The following is a 21,292-nucleotide window of genomic DNA, read 5'->3' on the forward strand; positions in this document are numbered from 1 at the left end:
TTTTTGCCTGCTTCATTTACTGCATTTTTATATTTTCTCCTTTCGTCAATTAAATTCAATATTTCTTCAGTCACCCAAGGATTTCTACTAGCCCTCGTCTTTTTACCTACATGATCCTCTGCTGCCTTCACTACTTCATCCCTCAAAGCTACCCATTCTTCTTCTACTGTATTTCTTTCCCCCATTCTTGTTAATTGTTCCCTTATGCTCTCCCTGAATCTCTGTACAACCTCTGGTTTATCCAGGCCCCCGTCTCCTTAAATTCCCACCTCTTTGCAGTTTCTTCAGTTTTAATCTACAGTTCATAACCAATAGATTGTGGTCAGAGTCCAGATCTGCCGCTGGGAATGTCTTACAATTTAAAACCTGGTTTAAATTATTATATAATCTATCTGATAACTTTTAGTATCTCCAGGCTTCTTCCATGTATACAACCTTCTTTTATGATTCTTGAACTAAGTGTTAGCTATGATTAAGTTGTGCTCGGCGCAAAATTCCACCAGGCGGCTTCCTCTTTCATTTCTTACCCCGAATCCATATTCACCTACTACGTTTCCTTCTCTCCCTTTTCCTACTACCGAATTCCAGTCACCCATGACTATTAAATTTTCGTCTCCCTTCACAATCTGAATAATTTCTTTTATTTCATCATACATTTCTTCAATTTCTTCGCCATCTGCAGAGGTAGTTGGCATATAAACTTGTACTACTGTCGTAGGCGTGGGCTTCGTGTCTATCTTGGCCACAATAATGCGTTCGCTGTGCTGTTTGTAGTAGCTTACCCGCATTCCTATTGTTTTATTCATTATTAAACCTACTCCTGCATTACCCCTATTTGATTTTGTATTTATAACCCTGTATTCACCTGACCAAAAGTCTTGTTCCTCCTGCCATCGAACTTCACTAATTCCTACTATATCCAACTTTAACCTATCCATTTCCCTTTTTAAATTTTCTAACCTACCTGCCCGATTAAGAGATCTGACATTCCACGCTCCGATCTGTAGAACGCCAGTGTTCTTTCTCCTGATAACGACGTCCTCTTGAGTAGTCCCCGCCCGGAGATCCGAATGGGGGACTATTTTACCTCCGGAATATTTTACCCAAGAGGACGCCATCATCATTTAATCATACAGTAGAGCTGCATGTCCTCGGGAAAAATTACGGCCGTAGTTTCCCCTGGCTTTCAGCCGTTCGCAGTACCATCACAGCAAGGCCGTTTTGGTTAGTGTTACAAGGCCAGATCAATCAATCATCCTGACTGTTGCCCCTGCAACTACTGAAAAGGCTGCTGCCCCACTTCAGGAACCACGCGTTTGTCTGGCCTCTCAACAGATACCCCTCCGTTGTGGTTGCACCTACGGTACGGCTATCTGTATCGCTGAGGCACGCAAGCCTCCCCACCAACGGCAAGGTCTATGATTCATGGGGGGGACCCTGTATATGTGGAATAGTAATTATAGATATATGTGGAATATGTATATATGGAATAGTAATTATCCCTACGTATTTGAGATATTTCGTAACACTATAACTAAATGCAAGAAAGTGATTTTTTATAGAGCAAGAATATACACTGTCCAGTCAGATTAATGTGACCACATGTCTAAAGCCTGAGTAACCACCTTTTGCAGCATAGACCACTGCGTGACGTTCGCGAAGAGTGTCAATGAGGTTCTGGAACGTACTGATAAGCCTGTGGAGTCATGCCGACTAGAGCGCTGTGGCCAGCTGCGCTGGATTTCTCGGTTGAGGATCGGTGGCACGAACAGCTCGAATGAGATGGTCCCACAGATTCACGATTGGATTTAAATCCAGGGAGTTTCGTGGCGAGGCACTACTGTAGATTGATCCTGGTGCTCGTCGAACCACGCACATACATTGCCAGCTGCGTGATACGTTGCATTGTCCTGCTGGTAGATGCCATTGTGCTGAGGAAAAACAAACCACATGTAGGGGTGGACGTGATCAGGGACAGATGCACATTTGTGTTGATCCATTGTGTCTTCCAGAAAGACGAAATCTCGATAGGAATGCCTAGAAAACATTCTCCAGACCATGCTCCCACCTCCAGCCTGGACCCTTCTGATAATCCTACAGCCGTCTATCTGATGGTCCATAAAACGTGATTCATCTAAATAGCCCACCTGTCATCACACAGAGGCCTTTTAGTTGCAGTCATGGCGTGAAAATCCACCCTTCATCGCTGATTAACAGCAATCAGTATGAAAAATGGTTCAAATGGCTCTGAGCACTATGGGAGTTAACATCTGAGGTCATTAGTCCCCTATAACTTAGAACTACTTAAACCTAACTAATATCACACACATCCATGCCCGAGGCAGGATTCGAACCTGCGACCGTAGCGGTCTCCCGGTTCCAGACTGTAGCGCCTAGAACCACTCGGCCAACACAGCCAGCCCAATCAGTGGGAGTGCATGAACCAGGCGCCAGCTGTGGAGGCCCATAGACAGCAGCGTTCGCTGATTGGTCGTAGACGAGACACTGTTGGTAGCCCCTTTGTTTATTTGGTCAGTAGGTGCTGAACAGTTGCATGTCTATTCTCCCACACACATCTCCGCAGCTATCGTTCGCCCCTAGCCTGTGGTGCACCGCAGTTGCGTCAGTGCTGGCTTTGGATAGAGCCATTCTGCCATTTTAACCACGACAGCACATGGACAGCTTACAAACCTTGCTTTTTCGTAAATACCGGGTGATCAAAAAGCCAGTATACATTTTAAAACTTAATAAACCACGGAATAATGTAGATAGAGAGGTAAAAATTGACAAACATGCTTGGAAAGACATGGAGTTTTATTAGAACCAAAATGCAGGATGGCGCTCCATCTCATATTGCTAGACGCGTGAAAGATCTCTTGAGCGCGTCGTTTGGTGATGGTGCACAGCCGCCACTTTCGTCATGCTTGGCCTCCCAGGTCCCCAGACCTCAGTCCGTGCGATTATTGGCTTTGGGGTTACCTGAAGTCGCAAGTGTATCGTGACCGACCGTCATCTTTAGGGATGCTGAAAGACAACATCCGCCCCCAATGCCTCACCATAACTCCGGACATGCTTTACAGTGCTGTTCACAACATTATTCCTCGACTACAGCTATTGTTGAGGAATGATGGTGGACATATTGAGCATTTCCTGTAACGAACATCATCTTTTCTTTGTCTTATGCTAATTATTGCTATTCTGATCAAAGGAAGCACCATCTTTCGGACATGTTTTGAAATTTGTATTTTTTTGGTTCTAATAAAACCCCATGTCATTCCAAGCATGTGTGTCAATTTGTACCTCTCTATCTACATTATTCCGTGATTTACTCAGTTTTCAAATTTATACTGACTTTTTGATCACCCAGTACACTTTCATCCTTGGCCCAAAAATCAATAATGGTCCCCTTTTGGATGTCAGATAAATCTCTCCATTTCCACAGTATGACGACTACTACAGTGTTTTCCATGTCCCCCGACATACTTGAAATGCCACCACTACTAGTGCTGTCACCTACTGTGTGTGTGTGTGTGTATTAAACTGGGGACCTAGAAACGACGGAGATGCTTCGTCCTGCCGTAGCACTCAGTGGTTCACAACCCCACAATAGGCCACAGCAGTCCACCCACCCCACCGCCGCCCCACATCAAATTGTCGTGTATGTGTATGTGCAGGCACTGTTTGCGCAGCAGTCGCCAACACAGAGTAACGGAGGCGGAATAAGGGGAACCAACTCTCATTCTCCGAGGTAGATGGAAAACCGCCTTAAAAACCATCCACGGGCTGGCCGGCGCACCGCATCTCGACACTAATCCGCTGGGTGGATGCGTGCCGGGGACCGGCATGCCTTTCCGCCCGGGAAGCAGCGCGTTGCAATGCGTGGCTAGCCGGGTGGGCTGTCTGGATGTGGCTATTGCACATCGACGTCTGACATACGTGGTGGACACATTAACACGACTTGACCGTGTATGTAGTATACTGGGTGTTTCACAATAGGTTTTACATGCTTCTATGGGTGGTAGAGGGGACTTAATATATATTGTTTTGATAAGGAACCCAGGAAATGTACCACTGGGATATAAAGTAAGTTTTAAGACCAGATCACTTTCAAGTCGCCCACTTCACAGTACTTAAACTGAGAAAAGGGCGCCATCATCAGTCTGGAGTGCAATTTTGACATCACATACCGTTTTCGTCTGACTAAAATAACTGCTGCGAGAAACTGGTATGTACACAACTATGAGGGTTGACTATGGTGCTTTACAGACGCCTCATACTCTCGCCTTTGGAGAGGATGTCCTTCGACACGCAGACGAGAACCTGATGACAAGTACTCATAGTGTTCCCAATGCCACGTGCACCAGAGAGGTCAGGGCTCATTGTCTCCAATGTGTGCATACCGTGAAGCAGAAGATTTGAAAGTGTTTGGATCCTGAAGCTTATTTTACATCCAAACCGTCAATTTCTGGACAGTGGTTCCACATCAAAACTTTGTCTACTAAGTCTCCTCTGCAACTAGAAGCTTGTAATAGGAATTTTGAAACACCGTTAAATGCCAGTGCCTTTTACATTGTGATAACACTGGTTCCCGTCAAATCACTGAAGCCAAGCGCTGTTGGGCTTGGGCAGTCTGGGTGGGGTGTAGCGAGTGCTGTTGGCGAGTGGGGCGCACTCAACCCCTGTGAGACTAATTGAGGAACTACTTGACTGAGAAGTGGCAGCTCTGCACACGAAAACTCAGAATGGCAGGGAGTGTGGTGTGGTGATCGCATGTCCCTCCATATCTGCAATGCAGTGACCCCTATCAGCTGGAGACGCATATCGTATGTCGGTCAGTAATTTTGAACCCTGTATAATGACAGGCAGCACATCTAGGAACTAGTGGCATATGTCACAGAGAACCAGATCAGACTACTTTGGTGTAACCAACATACTGCAGGCCGGTACACAGCTGACACTTTCCATTTAGAATTACATTACTATGAGATTTCTGTAAGGTATTCAGGGTCTCTTGCTGCAAATAATTTTGTTATATAATTAATGTACTTTTCTACTCTTTTTCTTATTTACATGAACGCTTTTGCTTCTCAATAGGCAGTTAGGGGGTTGATGGTACTTAAATAGACAGATAAATACATTATTTTCAGTCTTGAGAACATTGGTCTGGTACCACACTTCTATCACCCCATCCCACCATCATTTCACAAACGACCTGTTCTTTCCCAGCCTACTTTAGACTGCCATCCCCTCCATGTTATCCATGATATCAATCACGAAATCCGCCCTTTTCCAAAATCAAAGCTCTGACCACCCTTTCATTTTGTAGTTTTTTGGGGTGGCTATCTAAATCCTGTCCCTTTACCCTTCCAAATAGTGACTGCAGAACCTTATTCATATTGCTTCCTCTCCAATCCCACCTGCATCCAAATTCTTGAACTAGAAAGCATTTCCAGGAGCCCACCGAAATGCTGCGACTACAAATTTCAAACCCACACACATCACATCACGAAGTTGAAGGTCATCTTTCTCTATTCAAACCACTGTACACTTCTTGCATGTTTTAACTGTTTTAATCAAAGTGTGAAGAATGGCAACATGCCCGATAACAACGGGCCTTCCCCAACTGGGGAAATGTAAGTAACAGACAGATACTATAAAGAGAAAGGTGCTGCTCGACTCACCGGTGTAGTACTGCCTTAGAGAGGGTACCATCTCAGGCTCACAGGTGGCACCAGCTGTCCTGTTGACGGACATCGCCGACACTCTCACAGGTGGCAGCACCAGAGGTGAGTCACCAGACGTCGCGTTGTACTCAAAACCCTCCATCTTTCCAGAGACTCCACCTGCTACAGGAGAATGTCAGTCATAAGTTTGTTCTTGGATGGCTGAGTAAGTCAATATCTTGCTATAATTACTCTTCAGTTCTATTTTAGCACAACACTGGATGGTATCATATCACGTAGAGGGTGTAATGAGGCCGTGGCTATGTAAACAGCGTTCCTTGTAACGAATACAAAATGTAGGTTTGTTGGACACCCAACGTAGTGTTACAAGAAAAAAATATTTTACCTTAAAGTGCGTAATTTTGAAATGAAATAATTGAGTGAAATCACACAGGTCCAATACGAATATGAGTTGAAAAGTATTGCCTCGGAATTTTTTATGTGAGACCTCTTAAACCTTTTTAAATAAAACATACATAACTAGTATTAACATATATTTGCAACCCTCTGTCGTCGCAGGGACTCGAATGGTAGTGTGTAACAAGATGAAGGGTAATGTAACGATGTCGGTGCATGAGAAACAGCGTGCTGTAATTGAGTTTCGAATTCGAAGAGGTTGCCCACATATGGATCAACTTCTCGTTCAAAATGACAATGCCATACTACACACGAGCAGAGGGAAATCTGCAACAGTTCGACGCCTTGGGGTCACTGTCATCGACCATCCTCCATACAGTCCCGACTTGACCCATCTGATTTTTATCTGTTTCCAAAACTTAAAAAAAAACACTTTCGAGGACATGTATTTGACAATGAAAAAGTGCTGCTAACAAAGATGACGTTGTGGCTCCATCAACAAAGTCAAACGTTCCACAGTGACGGTATCAAGAAGCTGGTATCTTGGTGAGAGAACTGTATTCATCGCCAGGGTGGCTTTGTTGAGAAATAAATGTGCAGAAGTGAAGAGTAAAGATGCAGAATATTAATAACTTCCCTTTTACTTAAAAAGCTTTAAGAGTTTCCACAAAAAAATTCGAAGGCTTTTCAGCACACCCTCGTAAACAGCTCTCCAATGTCATGACTTAAGACAACGGTGGATGGCCACATGACCTCCTCATACCAGTTCTACAGAAGGCACAGAGCCTGCTGTATTTTCTTGTATGATCTTATATGAGGGCACTCGATAAGTAATTCAACACATTTTTTCTCGGCTAGTTTCGGTTGAAAAAACGCTGAATTTCTTATGGGACATCATGGAATATTCCCGCTTCAGCCACTACAGTTTCATTAAGTTCCGATTGGTGGTGGTGAGATACACAGCCTTCAAAATGATGTTTGTAATGCAGGTGCATTACAGTCAGAGCGCTACCACTGAGTTTCTTTTTACAGAAAACCAGAGCATCACAGATATTCATAGGCGCTTATAGAATGTCTAAGGAGTCCTAGCAATGACAAAAGCGGGGTGAGCCGATGGAGGATGCGACTGTCATCATGGCAAGAAGGTCGCGCAAACTTGTCCCATCTCATCCGCGCAGAACAGCCGCATACACCTATGACTCCTGCAATGCTGACACGTGCGGACACTCTCATTCGAGGTGATCGACAGGTAACAATCTCACACCTCACTGTACAACTGGATGTCTCTGTTGGCAGCGCTGACACACTCGTCCACCAGTGGGGGTATTCAAACGCGCGTGCCCGATGGAATCCTGGCCAACTAATGGAGGACCATGAAGAGCAACAAAGGACCATCTGTGCGGAACTGCTAGGACGCTGATAGCGCCATTTGTTTGTCGAACACCGTCATAACTGACGAAACACCGGTTCATTACTTCGAACTGGAAACCACACCATCTCTCCTTCAACGAAAAAGTTTAAAGCCGCAACCTTAGGCGATAAGGTCATGGCGACGGTCTTCAGCGACTTTGGAGGGGTTATTCTGTTTGATGCCCTCCCTCACAGTGGAACGATCAACTCTGAAGCGTATTTAGCTACCTTCTGGAAACTGAAGGAACAAAATCAGCGTGTTCGTCGTTGCAAAAATTAGAACGAACTCCTCTATGACAACGCAAGGTCTCACACAACTCTGTGCACCCGCTCACAAAATCATCATTGGACTGCTCTGTGCACCCGCTCACAAAACATTGGACTGCTGTTCCTCGTCCAACCTACACCGCAGATACCGCACCTTCCGACGTCCATCTGTTTGGCTCACAAAACATCATTGGACTGCTGTTGCTCGTCCAACCTACACCGCAGATACCGCACCTTCCGACGTCCATCTGTTTGGCTCACAAAACATCATTGGACTGCTGTTCCTCGTCCAACCTACACCGCGGATACCGCACCTTCCAACGTCCATCTGTTTGGCTCACAAAACATCATTGGACTGCTGTTACTCGTCCAACCTACACCGCGGATACCGCACCTTCCGACGTCCATCTGTTTGGCTCACAAAACATCATTGGACTGCTGTTCCTCGTTCAACCTACACCGCGGATACCGCACCTTCCGACGTCCATCTGTTTGGCTCACAAAACATCATTGGACTGCTGTTGCTCGTCCAACCTACACCGCGGATACCGCACCTTCCGACGTCCATCTGTTTGGCTCACAAAACATCATTGGACTGCTGTTCCTCCTTCAACCTACACCGCACATACCACACCTTTTGATGTCCATCTTTTCGGCTCACAAAACATCATTGGACTGTTGTTCCTCGTCCAACCTACACCACGGATATCGCACCTTCCGACGTCCATCTGTTTGGCTCACAAAACATCATTGGACTGCTGTTGCTCGTCCAGCCTACACCGCGGATACCGCACCTTCCAACGTCCATCTGTTTGGCTCACAAAACATCATTGGTCTGCTGTTCCTCGCCCAACCTACACCGCGGATACCGCACCTTCCGACGTCCAGCTGTTTGGCTCACAAAACATCATTGGTCTGCTGTTCCTCGCCCAACCTACACCGCGGATGCCGCACCTACCGACGTCCATCTGTTTGGCCCTCGAAAGGGGCACTCTGCGGGAAACAGAACGTGGATGGATTGGTGGAGAAAGACGGTGGCCCCGACGTCAACCAGCAGAGTGGTATCATGAGAGCATATAGACCAACCCAGAGATGTGACTTAAGGCCATTGCAATGATCGGAGATTATGAAACTTCCTGGCAGATTAAAACTGTGTGCCGGACTGAGACTCGAACTCGGGACCTTTGCCTTTCGCGGGCAAGTGCTCTACCAACGGAACTACCCAAGCTCGACTCACGCCCCGTCCTCACAGCTTTACTTCTGCCACTACCTCGTCTCCTACCTTCCAAACTTTACAGAAGCTTTCCTCCGTACCTTGCAGAACTAGCACTCCTGAAAGAAAGGATATTGCGGAGACATGGCTTAGCCACAGCCTGGGGGATGTTTCCAGAATGAGATTATCACTCTGCATGAAACTTCCTGGCAGATTATGTTGGAAAATATGGTTTTGTAGCCAAACGAGCGTGGAGTAATATGGTCTATTGGATTCCTGAAATAAACCAATCTGCTTCCAGAAAAAACTGTGTTGCATCGCTTACTGAACGACACTCATATGTATCTATATTACTTAACCACGAAAGGGTCATCCAGTCCTAGTTGAAGATTGCCTGTCTCACGGCTTCTAGGGGCAAGAAAATTTGGTTTCCAGTATTTCATATAATTAGTGAGGGAATGAGAAATTTAAATTACTGTCCTAACCTGCTTGTATGTTGTATGTTAACTGGGACCTAGAAACGACGGAGAGGCTCTGTCCCCACTGTAGCCGCAAGGGTCCACACCCACGACTACTACCGCAGTCCACTTCACCCCTCCACCGCCCCACACCGAACCCAGGGTTATTGTGCGGTTCGCTGGACACCTCCTCCCTCCCCCCCCGCCGCAGGGAACGTCACACACCAGACAAGTGTAACCCCTATGTTTGCATGGTAGAGTAATGGTGGTGTACGCGTACGTGGAGAACTTGTTTGCGCAACAATCGCCGACATAGTGTAGTTGAGGCGGAATAAGGGGAACCACACCGGATTCGCCGAGCAGATGGAAAACCGCCTAAAAACCATCCACAGGCTGGCCGGCTCACAGGACCTCGACACAAGTCCGCCGGGCGGATTCGTGCCGGGGACCGGGCGCTCCTTCCCGCTCCGGAAAGCCGTGCGTTAGACCGCTCGGCTAATCGGGCGGGCCCCATAATCTGCTTACTAAGAGATACTACCTTTCTTTAAAGGTTTAACACAGAACGTCAAGTTTTAAATTAAGAACTGTGCGTGTCTTGAGGCAGTTTAACTCCTAGTGCGCAAATTACCTAGACTATATAGTATTTGAAACGAGAGCACTTAGCGACTTTCAACTGACTTTGCGCATCATCTCAAACCATTTCGAAACTGACACGCCTCCTCCTCCTCCTCCTTCTCCTCCTCCTCCTTTTCCTCCTCCGCCACTCATACAGAAAATAATAAGAGGAAAAAGTCGGCCGGTGTGGCCGAGGAGTTCTAGGCGCTTCAGTCTGGAACGGCGCGACCGCTACGGTCGCAGCTTCGAATCCTGCCTCGGGCATGGATGTGTGTGATGTCCTTAGCTTAGTTAGGTTTAAGTAGTTCTAAGTTCTAGTGGACTGATGACCTCAGATGTTAAGTCCCATAGTGCTCAGAGCCAATAAAAGGAAAACAACTTTATTGCTTACCACATTTTCGCTATTGATCCAGTAAAATTTCAGCGTCAGGCGGGACATTTCAGTTTATTACTTGCTTACTAACGACTATTTTTTAAAGCATATTTTTCAGGTACTATCCACGTATTCCACTGAATGTACCTGAAAAACTGTATCATTGTACGACATATACTTCAGGAGGTACGTCGTCATAAATATTGAAATGCGTGAAAAACTAGCCTTTCTTAAAATGGAGCGATTCGACTATTTATAGAATCTGGGATGAGGGGTTAGTGGTCCTGACTACAATGAAACATTCATTCAAGCTTTCCAGCTACCGCTCTTATTACACATTATTGTGTGAAATCGAGACTAGTTTTTCTGATCTTCAGGAAGCATGTGCCTATGATTTTCACGTTACTTACTCGAAAGGAGAAGTTACATAAACATGTATTACGTGAAATATCGTGTTGGTAGGGGAAGGAGGACGAAGAGTTGAAGTAAATCGAGAGTCCATACTTTTGTTCGGTCGTCCCCCTTCCTTCACCAACCGACTTCTGTTAGTCAGTGACGTAATCTCAGAAGTGGTGTGCTGACGCACGCAAAAATCGATGGTATTTAAAAGGTCGATAAGTGTCCGATTTCTGTCGTCTGCAGTCTCTTTGAATCCTAACCTAAATTTACATCCCAATTAGTTTGTTTCCATGAAACATAACATGTACTTCAAATATTTCTGACTGCAATGCGTTATTGCCCTTATAAATCTGAGGCGTCTATTACCAATCGTTCTATACATTTGAAAGCTTAGGTAAAACTGAATGAAACAAAATTTACGTCTTTAGATCACTGTTTTGGACTTAAGCAAATTTTTGCTGCTATTAGATGGAATACAGAAATATAGAATACTAACAGTGACATAGACTGTACTGAGGTTGCTCCATTAGTATACCTCATTATACCTTAATTGCGGCTATCTGCACATGACTGATTGCATCATTTTGACTACATCGCCTACAAGAGTAAGTATGCTGTTACAGACGTTTGAAGTTCACTCACTGTTTCAGTTTTGTAAGTTTCCAGGCCGTTTGACAACCTCATACACTGAAGCGCCAAAGAAACTAGTATAAGTATGCGTATTAAAATACCGAGAGATGTAAACAGGCAGATGACGGCGCTGTGGTCGGCAACCCCTATATGAGATAACAAGTGTTTGGCTCAGTTGTTAAACCGCTTACTGCTGCTACAATGGCAGGTTATCAAGATTTAAATGAGTCTGAACGTGGTGGGTTACTGCCGGCGCAAGAGCGACGGGACACAGCATCTCCGAGGTAGCAATAAAGTGGGAATTTTCCCTTACAACCATTCCGCGAGTGTACCATCAGTATCAGGAATCCGGTAAAATATCAGATATCCGACATCGCTGCGGCCGACAAAATATCGTGCAAGAACGGGACCGATGACGACTGAAGACAATCATTCAACGTGACAGAGGTGCAATCCTTCCCCAAATTGTTGCTGACTTCAGTGCTGGACCGTCAATAAGTGTCAGCGTGTGAACCACCCAACGAAACGTCATCAATATGGGCTTTCGGAGCCGAAGGCCCACTCGTGTATCCTTGATGGCTGCACGAGACAAAGCTTTACGCCTCCCCTGGGCCCTTCAACACCGACATTGGACTGTTGATGACTGGAAACATGTTGCCTGGTCGGACGAGTCTCCTTTCAAATTGTATCGAGCGAACGGGCGTGTACGGGTATGGAGACAACCTCACGAATCCATGGACCCTGCATTCAGCAGGGGACTGTTCAGGCTGGAGGAGGCTCTGTAACTGTGTGGGGCGTGAGCAGCTGGAGTTATATGGGACACCTGATACATCTAGATATCACTCTGACAGGTGACACGTACGTATGCATCCTGCCTGATCACCTGCGTCCAGTCAAGTCCATTGTGCATTCCGACGAACTTGGGCAAGTCCAGTAGGACAATGCTACACCCCACTCGTCCATAATTGCTACAGAGTGGCTCCAGGAACACTCTCCCGAGTTTAAACAGTTCTGCTGGCCACCAAACTCCCCAGACATGAACATTACTGAGCATATCTGTGATGCATTGCAATGCGCGGTACAGAAGAGATCTACACCCCATCATACTCTTAGGGAGTCATGGAGTCATGGAGTCATGGAGTCATGGAGTCATGGAGTCATGGAGTCATGGAGTCATGGAGTCATGGAGTCATGGAGTCATGGAGTCATGGAGTCATGGAGTCAGTTCCCTCCAGCACTACTTCAGATATTAGTCGACTCCGTGCCATGTTGTGTCGCGGCATTTATGCGTGCTTGTAGGGATTCTACACGATATCAGGCAGGTGTACCAGTTCCTTTGGCTCTCCAGTATATTTCCTTTATTGCCTCGTGAACATTTCTGAGCTGTGCTGTCGTAATTATTTGCCATCAGAGATTTTTGGACAGCATTTCCGGGCAACTTACTGCACGTATCACAGTGCTCCTCATATAACAGTGTGCCTATGTGAGATGTGTTCTCCCGATCAGCTACTTCCGCTCTTCAAAATAAGTAACTAGCTGAACATAACATCATGAAACAGGGATCCTGAAATTGAAGTCTATGATTTATATTAAATTCACTGCGTCTTGAACTAGTAAAAGCTCCCTACGATGATCTGTAGTCAGCTTACATATACAAACACACCATTGTAATTTTCACTCGAGTTCGCCATTGCTCTTTAGAACTCCATTCACTCGCTGAAACGAAAATTTAAAGTTGTTGTTGTTGTTGTGGTCTTCAGTCCTGAGACTGGTTTGATGCAGCTCTCCATGCTACTCTATCCTGTGCAAGATTCTTCATCTCCCAGTACCTACTGCAACCTACATCTTTCTGAATCTGCTTAGTGTATTCATCTCTTGGTCTCCCCCTACGATTTTTACCCTCCACGCTGCCCTCCAATACTAAATTGGTGATCCCTTGATGCCTCAGAACATGTCCTACCAACCGATCCCTTCTTCTGCTCAAGTTGTGCCACAAACTTCTCTTCTCCCCAATCATATTCAATACTTCCTCATTAGTTATGTGATCTACCCATCTAATATTCAGCATTCTTCTGTAGCACCACATTTCGAAAGCTTCTATTCTCTTCTTGTCCAAACTATTTACCGTCCATGTTTCACTTCCATACATGGCTACACTCCATACAAATACTTTCTGAAATGACTTCCTGACACTTAAATCTATACTTGATATTAACAAATTTCTCTTCTTCAGAAACGCTTTCCTTGCCATTGCCAGTCTGCATTTTATATCCTCTCTACTTCGACCATCATCAGTTATTTTGCTCCCCAAATAGCAAAACTCCTTTACTACTTTAAGTGTCTCATTTCCTAATCTAATACCCTCAACATCACCAGACTTAATTCGACTACATTCCATTATCCTCGTTTTGCTTTTGTTGATGTTCATCTTATATCCTCCCTTCAAGACACTATCCATTCCGTTCAACTGCTCTTCCAAGTCCTTTGCTGTCTCTGACAGAATTACAATGTCATCGGCGAACCTCAACGTTTTTATTTCTTCTCCATTGATTTTAATACCTACTCCGAATTTTTCTTCCTTTACTGCTTGCTCAATATACAGATTGAATAGCATCGGGGAGAGGCTACAACCCTGTCTTACTCCCTTCCCAACCACTGCTTCTCTTTCATGCCACTCTACTCTTATAACTGCCATCTGGTTTCTATACAAATTGTAAATAGCCTTTCGCTCCCTGTATTTTACCCCTGCCACCTTTAGAATTTGAAAGAGAGTATTCCAGTCAACATTGTCAAAAGCTTTCTCTAAGTCTACAAATGCTAGGAACGTAGGTTTGCCTTTCCTTAATCTTTCTTCTAAGATAAGTCGTAAGGTCAGTATTGCCTCACGTGTTCCAGTATTTCTACGGAATCCAAACTGATCTTCCCCGAGGTCGGCTTCTACTAGTTTTTCCATTCGTCTGTAAAGAATTCGTGTTAGTATTTTGCAGCTGTGGCTTATTAAACTGATTGTTCGGTAATTTTCACATCTGTCCACACCTGCTTTCTTTGGGATTGGAATTATTATATTCTTCTTGAAGTCTGAGGGTATTTCGCCTCTTTCATACATCTTGCTCACCAGATGGTAGAGTTTTGTCAGGACTGGCTCTCCCGAGGCTGTCAGTAGTTCTGATGGAATGTTGTCTACTCCCGGGGCCTTGTTTCGACTTAGGTCTTTCAGTGCTCTGTCAAACTCTTCATGCAGTATCGTATCTCCCATTTCCTCTTCATCTACATCCTCTTTCATTTCCATAATATTGTCCTCAAGTGCATCGCCCTTGTATAGACCCTCTATATACTCCTTCCACCTTTCTGCTTTCCCTTCTTTGCTTAGAACTGGGATTCCATCTGAGCTCTTGATATTCATACAAGTCGTCCTCTTTTTTCCAAAGGCCTCTTTAATTTTCTGTAGGCAGTGTCTATCTTACCCCTAGTGAGATAAGCCTCTACATCCTTACATTTGTCCTCTAGCCATGCCTGCTTAGCCATTTTGCACTTCCTGTCGATCTCATTTTTGAGACGTTTGTATTCCTTTTTGCCTGCTTCACTTACTGCATTTTTATATTTTCTCCTTTCATAAATTAAATTCAATATTTCTTCTGTTACCCAAGGATTTCTACTAGCCCTCTTCTTTTTACCTACTTGATCCTCTGCTGCCTTCACTACTTCATCCCTCAAAGCTACCCATTCTTCTTCTACTGTATTTCTTTCCCCCATTCCTGTCAATTGTTCCCTTATGCTCTCCCTGAAACTCTCTACAACCTCTGGTTCTTTCAGTTTATCCAGGTCCCATCTCCTAAAAATTCCCACCTTTTTGCAGTTTCTTCAGTTTTAATCTACAGGTCATAACCAATAAATTGTGGTCAGAGTCCACATCTGCCCCTGGAAATGTCTTACAATTTAAAACCTGGTTCCTAAATCTCTGTCTTACCATTATATAATCTATCTGATACCTTTTAGTATCTCCAGGGTTCTTCCATGTATACAACCTTCTGTCATGATTCTTAAACCAAGTGTTAGCTATGATTAAATTGTGCTCTGTGCAAAATTCTACCAGGCGGCTTCCTCTTTCATTTCTTAGCCCCAATCCATATTCACCTACTACGTTTCCTTCTCTCCCTTTTCCTACACTCGAATTCCAGTCACCCATGACTATTAAATTTTCGTCTCCCTTCACTGTCTGAATAATTTCTTTTATTTCATCATAGATTTCTTCAATTTCTTCGTCATCTGCAGAGCTAGTTGGCATATAAACTTGTACTACTGTAGTAGGTGTGGGCTTCGTATCTATCTTGGCCACAATAATGCGTTCACTATGCTGTTTGTAGTAGCTTACCCGCATTCCTATTTTCCTATTCATTATTAAACCTACTCCTGCATTACCCCTATTTGACTTTGTATTTATAACCCTGTAGTCACCTGACCAGAAGTCTTGTTCCTCCTGCCACCGAACTTCACTAATTCCCACTATATCTAACTTTAACCTATCCATTTCCCTTTTTAAATTTTCTAACGTACCTGCCCGATTAAGGGATCTGACATTCCACGCTCCGATCCGTAGAACGCCAGTTTTCTTTCTCCTGATAACGACATCCTCCTGAGTAGTCCCCGCCCGGAGATCCGAATGGGGGACTATTTTACCTCCGGAATATTTTACCCAAGAGGACGCCATCATCATTTAATCATACAGTAAAGCTGCATGCCCTCGGGAAAAATTACGGCCGTAGTTTCCCCTTGCTTTCAGCCGTTCGCAGTACCAGCACAGCAAGGCCGTTTTGGTTATTGTTACAAGGCCAGATCGGTCAATCATCCTGACTGTTGCCCTTGCAACTACTGAAAAGGCTGTTGCCCCTCTTCAGGGACCACACGTTTGTCTGGCCTCTCAACAGATACCCCTCCGTTGTGGTTGCACCTACGGTACGGCTATTTGTATCGCTGAGGCACACAAGCCTCCCCACCAACGGCAAGGTCCATGGTTAGAACTCCATTCACTCGCTGAAACGAATATTTACAGGGAGTGCCAAAATAATTTTTATAGCTTTGATCATATTTATTTCAGAAATGGGGATGAGTATAAAGCAGGGCCGGCCAAACGCTGCACAGTGTGCAGACGTGCGGAAGCGCTGCACATGTGCGCACGTGTGCGACAGCGACATCTCTTATTAGACATGTGTCCTAAATGAACGGCGGCGGCTCCACTTCCCTGTTTATGTGGTACAAGCAAGAGCGCAACATAACCAGTCTCGTTTACCCCTGGCAACCGTACCCTTAACAGAGAAATACTGAGAAATGGCAGGTACGGTGAAAAAGCAAAGGACGGGAGATCTATGTTCTCAGTCGTTTAAAAATGACTGGGAACTGCAATTCTTTTTTGTAGCCGTTGGTGAAAACTCACAGTGTTTGCTATGCCGCCGAATAATAGGCGGCCAGCGTAAGTTTTCAATTGAAAGACACTACAATACATATCACAAAGACGAGTGTAGTGTACTCAAGAGTGAAGAACGGCAAGCAAATTTAATTGTCCTTAAGAAAATGGATGAGACACATCAACTCGATTGTCATTTCTCATGACCAGTGATAAACGTGTTTGGATTTATTCCTTTCATAATTAAAAATTATTGTTTACTAACTGTGCATTAGTGCCTCATTCTGGTTCATGTTACATTATTATCGGGAAACTTGGTCATTAAATCGATTGTTCCAATGTATACTTACATTTAGGGTTTTTTTTAATGTGTGAAGGGCTACGCTCAGCTGAAGTCGATAAAACGTAACATTCATCTAACTGTCGGTTATTATGCAGATTTCAGACGGAGCTGATGAAAGATGTAGCAATAATGGTATTGAAATAACAGGTGATCATCGAGAGGTCTGCGGTTATCATTCTGTTCAGAGGTCAGTGAGACAAATTATGTGGGTGTAACTGAGGGCACCGAGAATTAGTTATAGGAAACCTTGCATTAGTTTAAAGTTATTTGAAATCATGAATAAGGTTCGTTGGAAGTCGCTAATTTTTTTCTTTATTGTTATTTTGCACCTCATACAAGGTGCGCTGGCAGCGGAAAATTTTACGCCGCTCTTCAGCCACAAGCAGTACAATAAAAGAGAAAAGGAAGACAGAAAAGTAACAGACTGGCGGTTAAAAAAACAGTAGATACAATAATAATTAAAAACATGAAGCCGTTCACACTCGACGAACAAACAAGGAAACTGTCGGCACTGTACACAAACACTGACGATTGAGACGACACATGCGAACGAAGGAGCGTGGGCGGCGAAAAACACTGATTCACAAACACGACGGCACATACACTAAACCGAGGGCGATGATCTCCGGCGCGCGAATGTCCACTTAACGTGTGCGAGTCCGGGGACCTGCCAAGAGGGGAAGAAGGTGGTGGGGGAGGGAGAGGGGAGAGCAGAGATGCCAATGGGAGTGGAGATGGGGGGAGGAATGAAGGTATGGGGGGTAGGGGAAGCCGAGGGGAGGAAGGGAGGAGGGAGGGAAGGGAGAGAGGGTACCCTAAGGAAAAAACACAGGAGGTGGGGGGGAGGATCAAAGTTGATAGGAGGGGTAGATGGAGGGGAGGAGGACATCATCAGGGAGAGGGAGCTGGCGGAAACCACCTTGGGAGAGGGTAAGGAGGGTGGAGAGATGGAGACCGGGTGGGACGTGGGAATACAGGCGTGGCAGCGGGAGGGGGCGGGAGAGGATCGGGGATACGAGCGGGTGAGGAGGATCGAGTTTGCGGGATGTGTACAGGATTCGCATCCTTTCAAGGAAAAGGAGGAGGTGGGGGAAGGGGATGAGATCATACAGGATCTGCGTGGGGGAGGGAGACAGATGCGATAGGTGAGGCGGAGAGCATGGTGTTCAAGGATTTGGAGGGATTTATAAAAGGTAGGGGGGGGGGCGGAGATTCAGGCTGGATGGGTGTAACAAAGGATAGGGCGGATGAGGGATTTATAGGTGTGGAGGATCGTGGAGCGGTCCAGACCCCACGTACGGCTGGAAAGGAGCTTGAGGAGACGGAGTCGGGAACGTGCCTTGGCTTGGATTGTCCTGAGATGGGGAGTCCAGGAGAGGCGACGGTCGAGGGTGACGCCAAGGTACTTAAGGGTGGGAGTGAGGGCGATAGGATGGCCATAGACGGTGAGATAGAAATCAAGGAGGCGGAAGGAAGGGGTGGTTTTGCCTACAATGATCGCCTGGGTTTTGGAGGGATTGACCTTTAGTAACCACTGGTTGCACCAAGCAGTGAACCGGTCAAGATGGGATTGGAGAAGGTGTTGGGAGCGTTGCAGGGTGGGGGCAAGGGCAAGGAAGGCGGTGTCATCGGAAAACTGGAGAAGGTGGACGGGGGGTGACGGCGGCGGCATGTCCGCCGTGTACAAAAGGTACAGAAGGGGTGAGAGGACGGAGCCTTGGGGCACACCGGCGGAGGGGAAAAAGGTGTAGGAATCTGTGTTATGGATGTTGACGTAGGGAGGACGGCGGGAGAGAAAGGAACCGATCAGACGGACGTAGTTAATGGGAAGGGCGAAGGTTTGGAGCTTGAAGAGGAGACCAGAATGCCATACGCGGTCATAAGCGCGTTCGAGGTCAAGGGAGAGGAAGATTGCGGAGCGACGGGAATTTAGCTGGTCGGAAAGGAGAAGAGTGAGGTGAAGGAGAAGATCGTCGGAAGAGAAGGACGGCCGAAAGCCACACTGGGTAACGGGAAGGAGGCGGTGCTGGCGGAGATGCTGGTGGATGCGTCGGGTGAGGATAGATTCCAGGACCTTGCTGAAGACCGAGGTAAGGCTGATGGGACGGTAGGAGGAGACGGTGGACGGCGGTTTGCCAGGTTTAAGGAACATGAGGATATGGGAGGTTTTCCACAGGTCGGGGTAGTAACCAGTGGACAGGACTACATTGTAGAGCCTGGCCAGGGTGGAGAGGAAAGAGACAGGAGCTTCACGAAGGTGACGGTAGGTGACACGATCGTGACCAGGAGCGGTGTTGCGTTTTGTGCGAAGTGTAGCAATGAGATCCTGTGTAGTGAGAAGGGCATTGAGTTCCGTGTGTGCAATGTTGTCCAAGTACTGGAAACCAGGAGCGAGGGGAGGGACAGAGGTGTCAGTTCGATCACGGATATCCGGGAAGAGGGTGTAATCGAACTGGGGATCATCGGGGATGGAAAATACATCGGAGAGGTAGGAGGCAAAGCGATTTGCCTTACGAAAGGTGCCAGGGAAAGGGTGATCATCATGGAGAAGAGGATAGTAGGGGGAGGGTTTAGTTCCGGTAAGGCGACGGAAGGCCGACCAGAACTTGGACGAGTTGATTGGTAGGGCAGCATTTAAACGGGTGCATGTCTGTCGCCAGTCCCGGCGTTTCTTAGCCGCGAGCAAATTACGAACGTGTCGCTGGAGTTGCCGGTGGCGTCGTAGTGTGTCCGGGTCACGCGTGTGGAGGAAGGCACGGTAGAGACGGCGGGATTCACGGAGGAGGAGGACGGCCTGTGGGGGTAAGGTAGGACGGTGGGGGTGGATGGCGAAAGTAGGGAAGTGGGCCTCCACGGCCTCAGACAAGGTCTGCTGGAGAAAGGAGGCGGCATGGGTGAGATCGTCAGGGTGGTGGTAGGTGAAGGGGTGGCTATCGACCTGGGTGGAAAGGGTATCCCGGTAGGCATTCCAGTCGGCACGGGGAAGTCGCTAAGTGCTCTCTTTCTTAAATACTAGCTCAAAAACATTACTCGTATTTACGTGCCGCCAGTCAAGCTGCCTTAATAAAAACCCACGGTTGTTAACTGTATTACTTGTCTTACTGGGTTAAACTGTTAAAATAAAAGTAGACGTCTCAATGAGTAGACTGTAACAGTATTTTAAATGTTTAATACGCGAAATACCTTCCCATGGTTGGCTTGCAAGCTGTGGAAAGAGCACTAGAATGCGCCGGTACAGAGTATCCCAGCAAGTGGATAAAGCGACATCTGTGGGTACAAACATGCACTACATGAACGCTGACGGCTGCGGCGTGCACGCTGTGACCCGGAAGTTGCACATGTGTAGGAGCACCGCACGCGTGCAGAATTTCTGGTCGGCCCTGGTAGAAAAGGACAGGAGGTTCACAACCAATTTAGACTTGATAGACAGATAGATAAATAGATAGATAGATACATACATACATACATACATACATACATACATACATAGATACAGAGAGAGAGAGAGAGAGAGAGAGAGAGAGAGAGAGAGAGAGAGAGAGAGACAAACGAAAACTGAAACCCACATCCAATGGAACTTTTAGACAACACCATCGTCGAAGCAACATGCCTACAAGATGCAGCATCATCCTGAGGACAGGCCAAAAGACAAAGAATTTGGAATTGAGTATCTCAGTTGGAATTTCTGAGGAAGGTGACAAATGTGGAACTCAGGGAAAGCAGGAAAAGGTGTGAACGGGGCCTAATCAGTGACCGTTGGTTGCATAGTCAACACACACACTTTATATAAGGAGATAATTTTCTAAAAACAATCATTTTAAAAAATAGACTGTAACACAAGTTACATGACGGCTGAAGGTCTCATTAAGAATAATTCAAGTTATTTGTCGACTGAAGGCCACAAACAAAAAAATTTCTCTGAGCACTATGCGACTTAACTTCTGATGTCAGCAGTCGCCTAGAACTTAGAACTAATTAAACCTAACTAACCTAAGGACATCACACACATCCATGCCCGAGGCAGGATTCGAACCTGCGACCGGAGCGGTCGCTCGGCTCCAGAGTGTAGCGCCTAGAACCGCTCGGCCACTCCGGCCGGCGCC

The 21,292-nt window shown here is 46.1% G+C and overlaps 1 protein-coding gene across 1 annotated transcript in view; it reads right to left on the bottom strand.

Annotated features, from left to right (window-relative positions):
- Positions 1 to 21,292, bottom strand: part of LOC126106798 (organic solute transporter alpha-like protein) — a 369,704-nt gene that overhangs the window by 206,480 nt on the left and 141,932 nt on the right. Inside the window, exon 2 of the mRNA XM_049913186.1 lies at positions 5,682 to 5,846. Coding sequence (XP_049769143.1) covers positions 5,682 to 5,826 — 145 coding nt within the window. The 5' untranslated portion in view covers positions 5,827 to 5,846. The remainder of the gene's footprint in view (positions 1 to 5,681; positions 5,847 to 21,292) is intronic.

The sequence above is a fragment of the Schistocerca cancellata genome, chromosome 10, assembly GCF_023864275.1.
Source record: "Schistocerca cancellata isolate TAMUIC-IGC-003103 chromosome 10, iqSchCanc2.1, whole genome shotgun sequence".
NCBI classification, from domain to species: domain Eukaryota; kingdom Metazoa; phylum Arthropoda; class Insecta; order Orthoptera; family Acrididae; genus Schistocerca; species Schistocerca cancellata.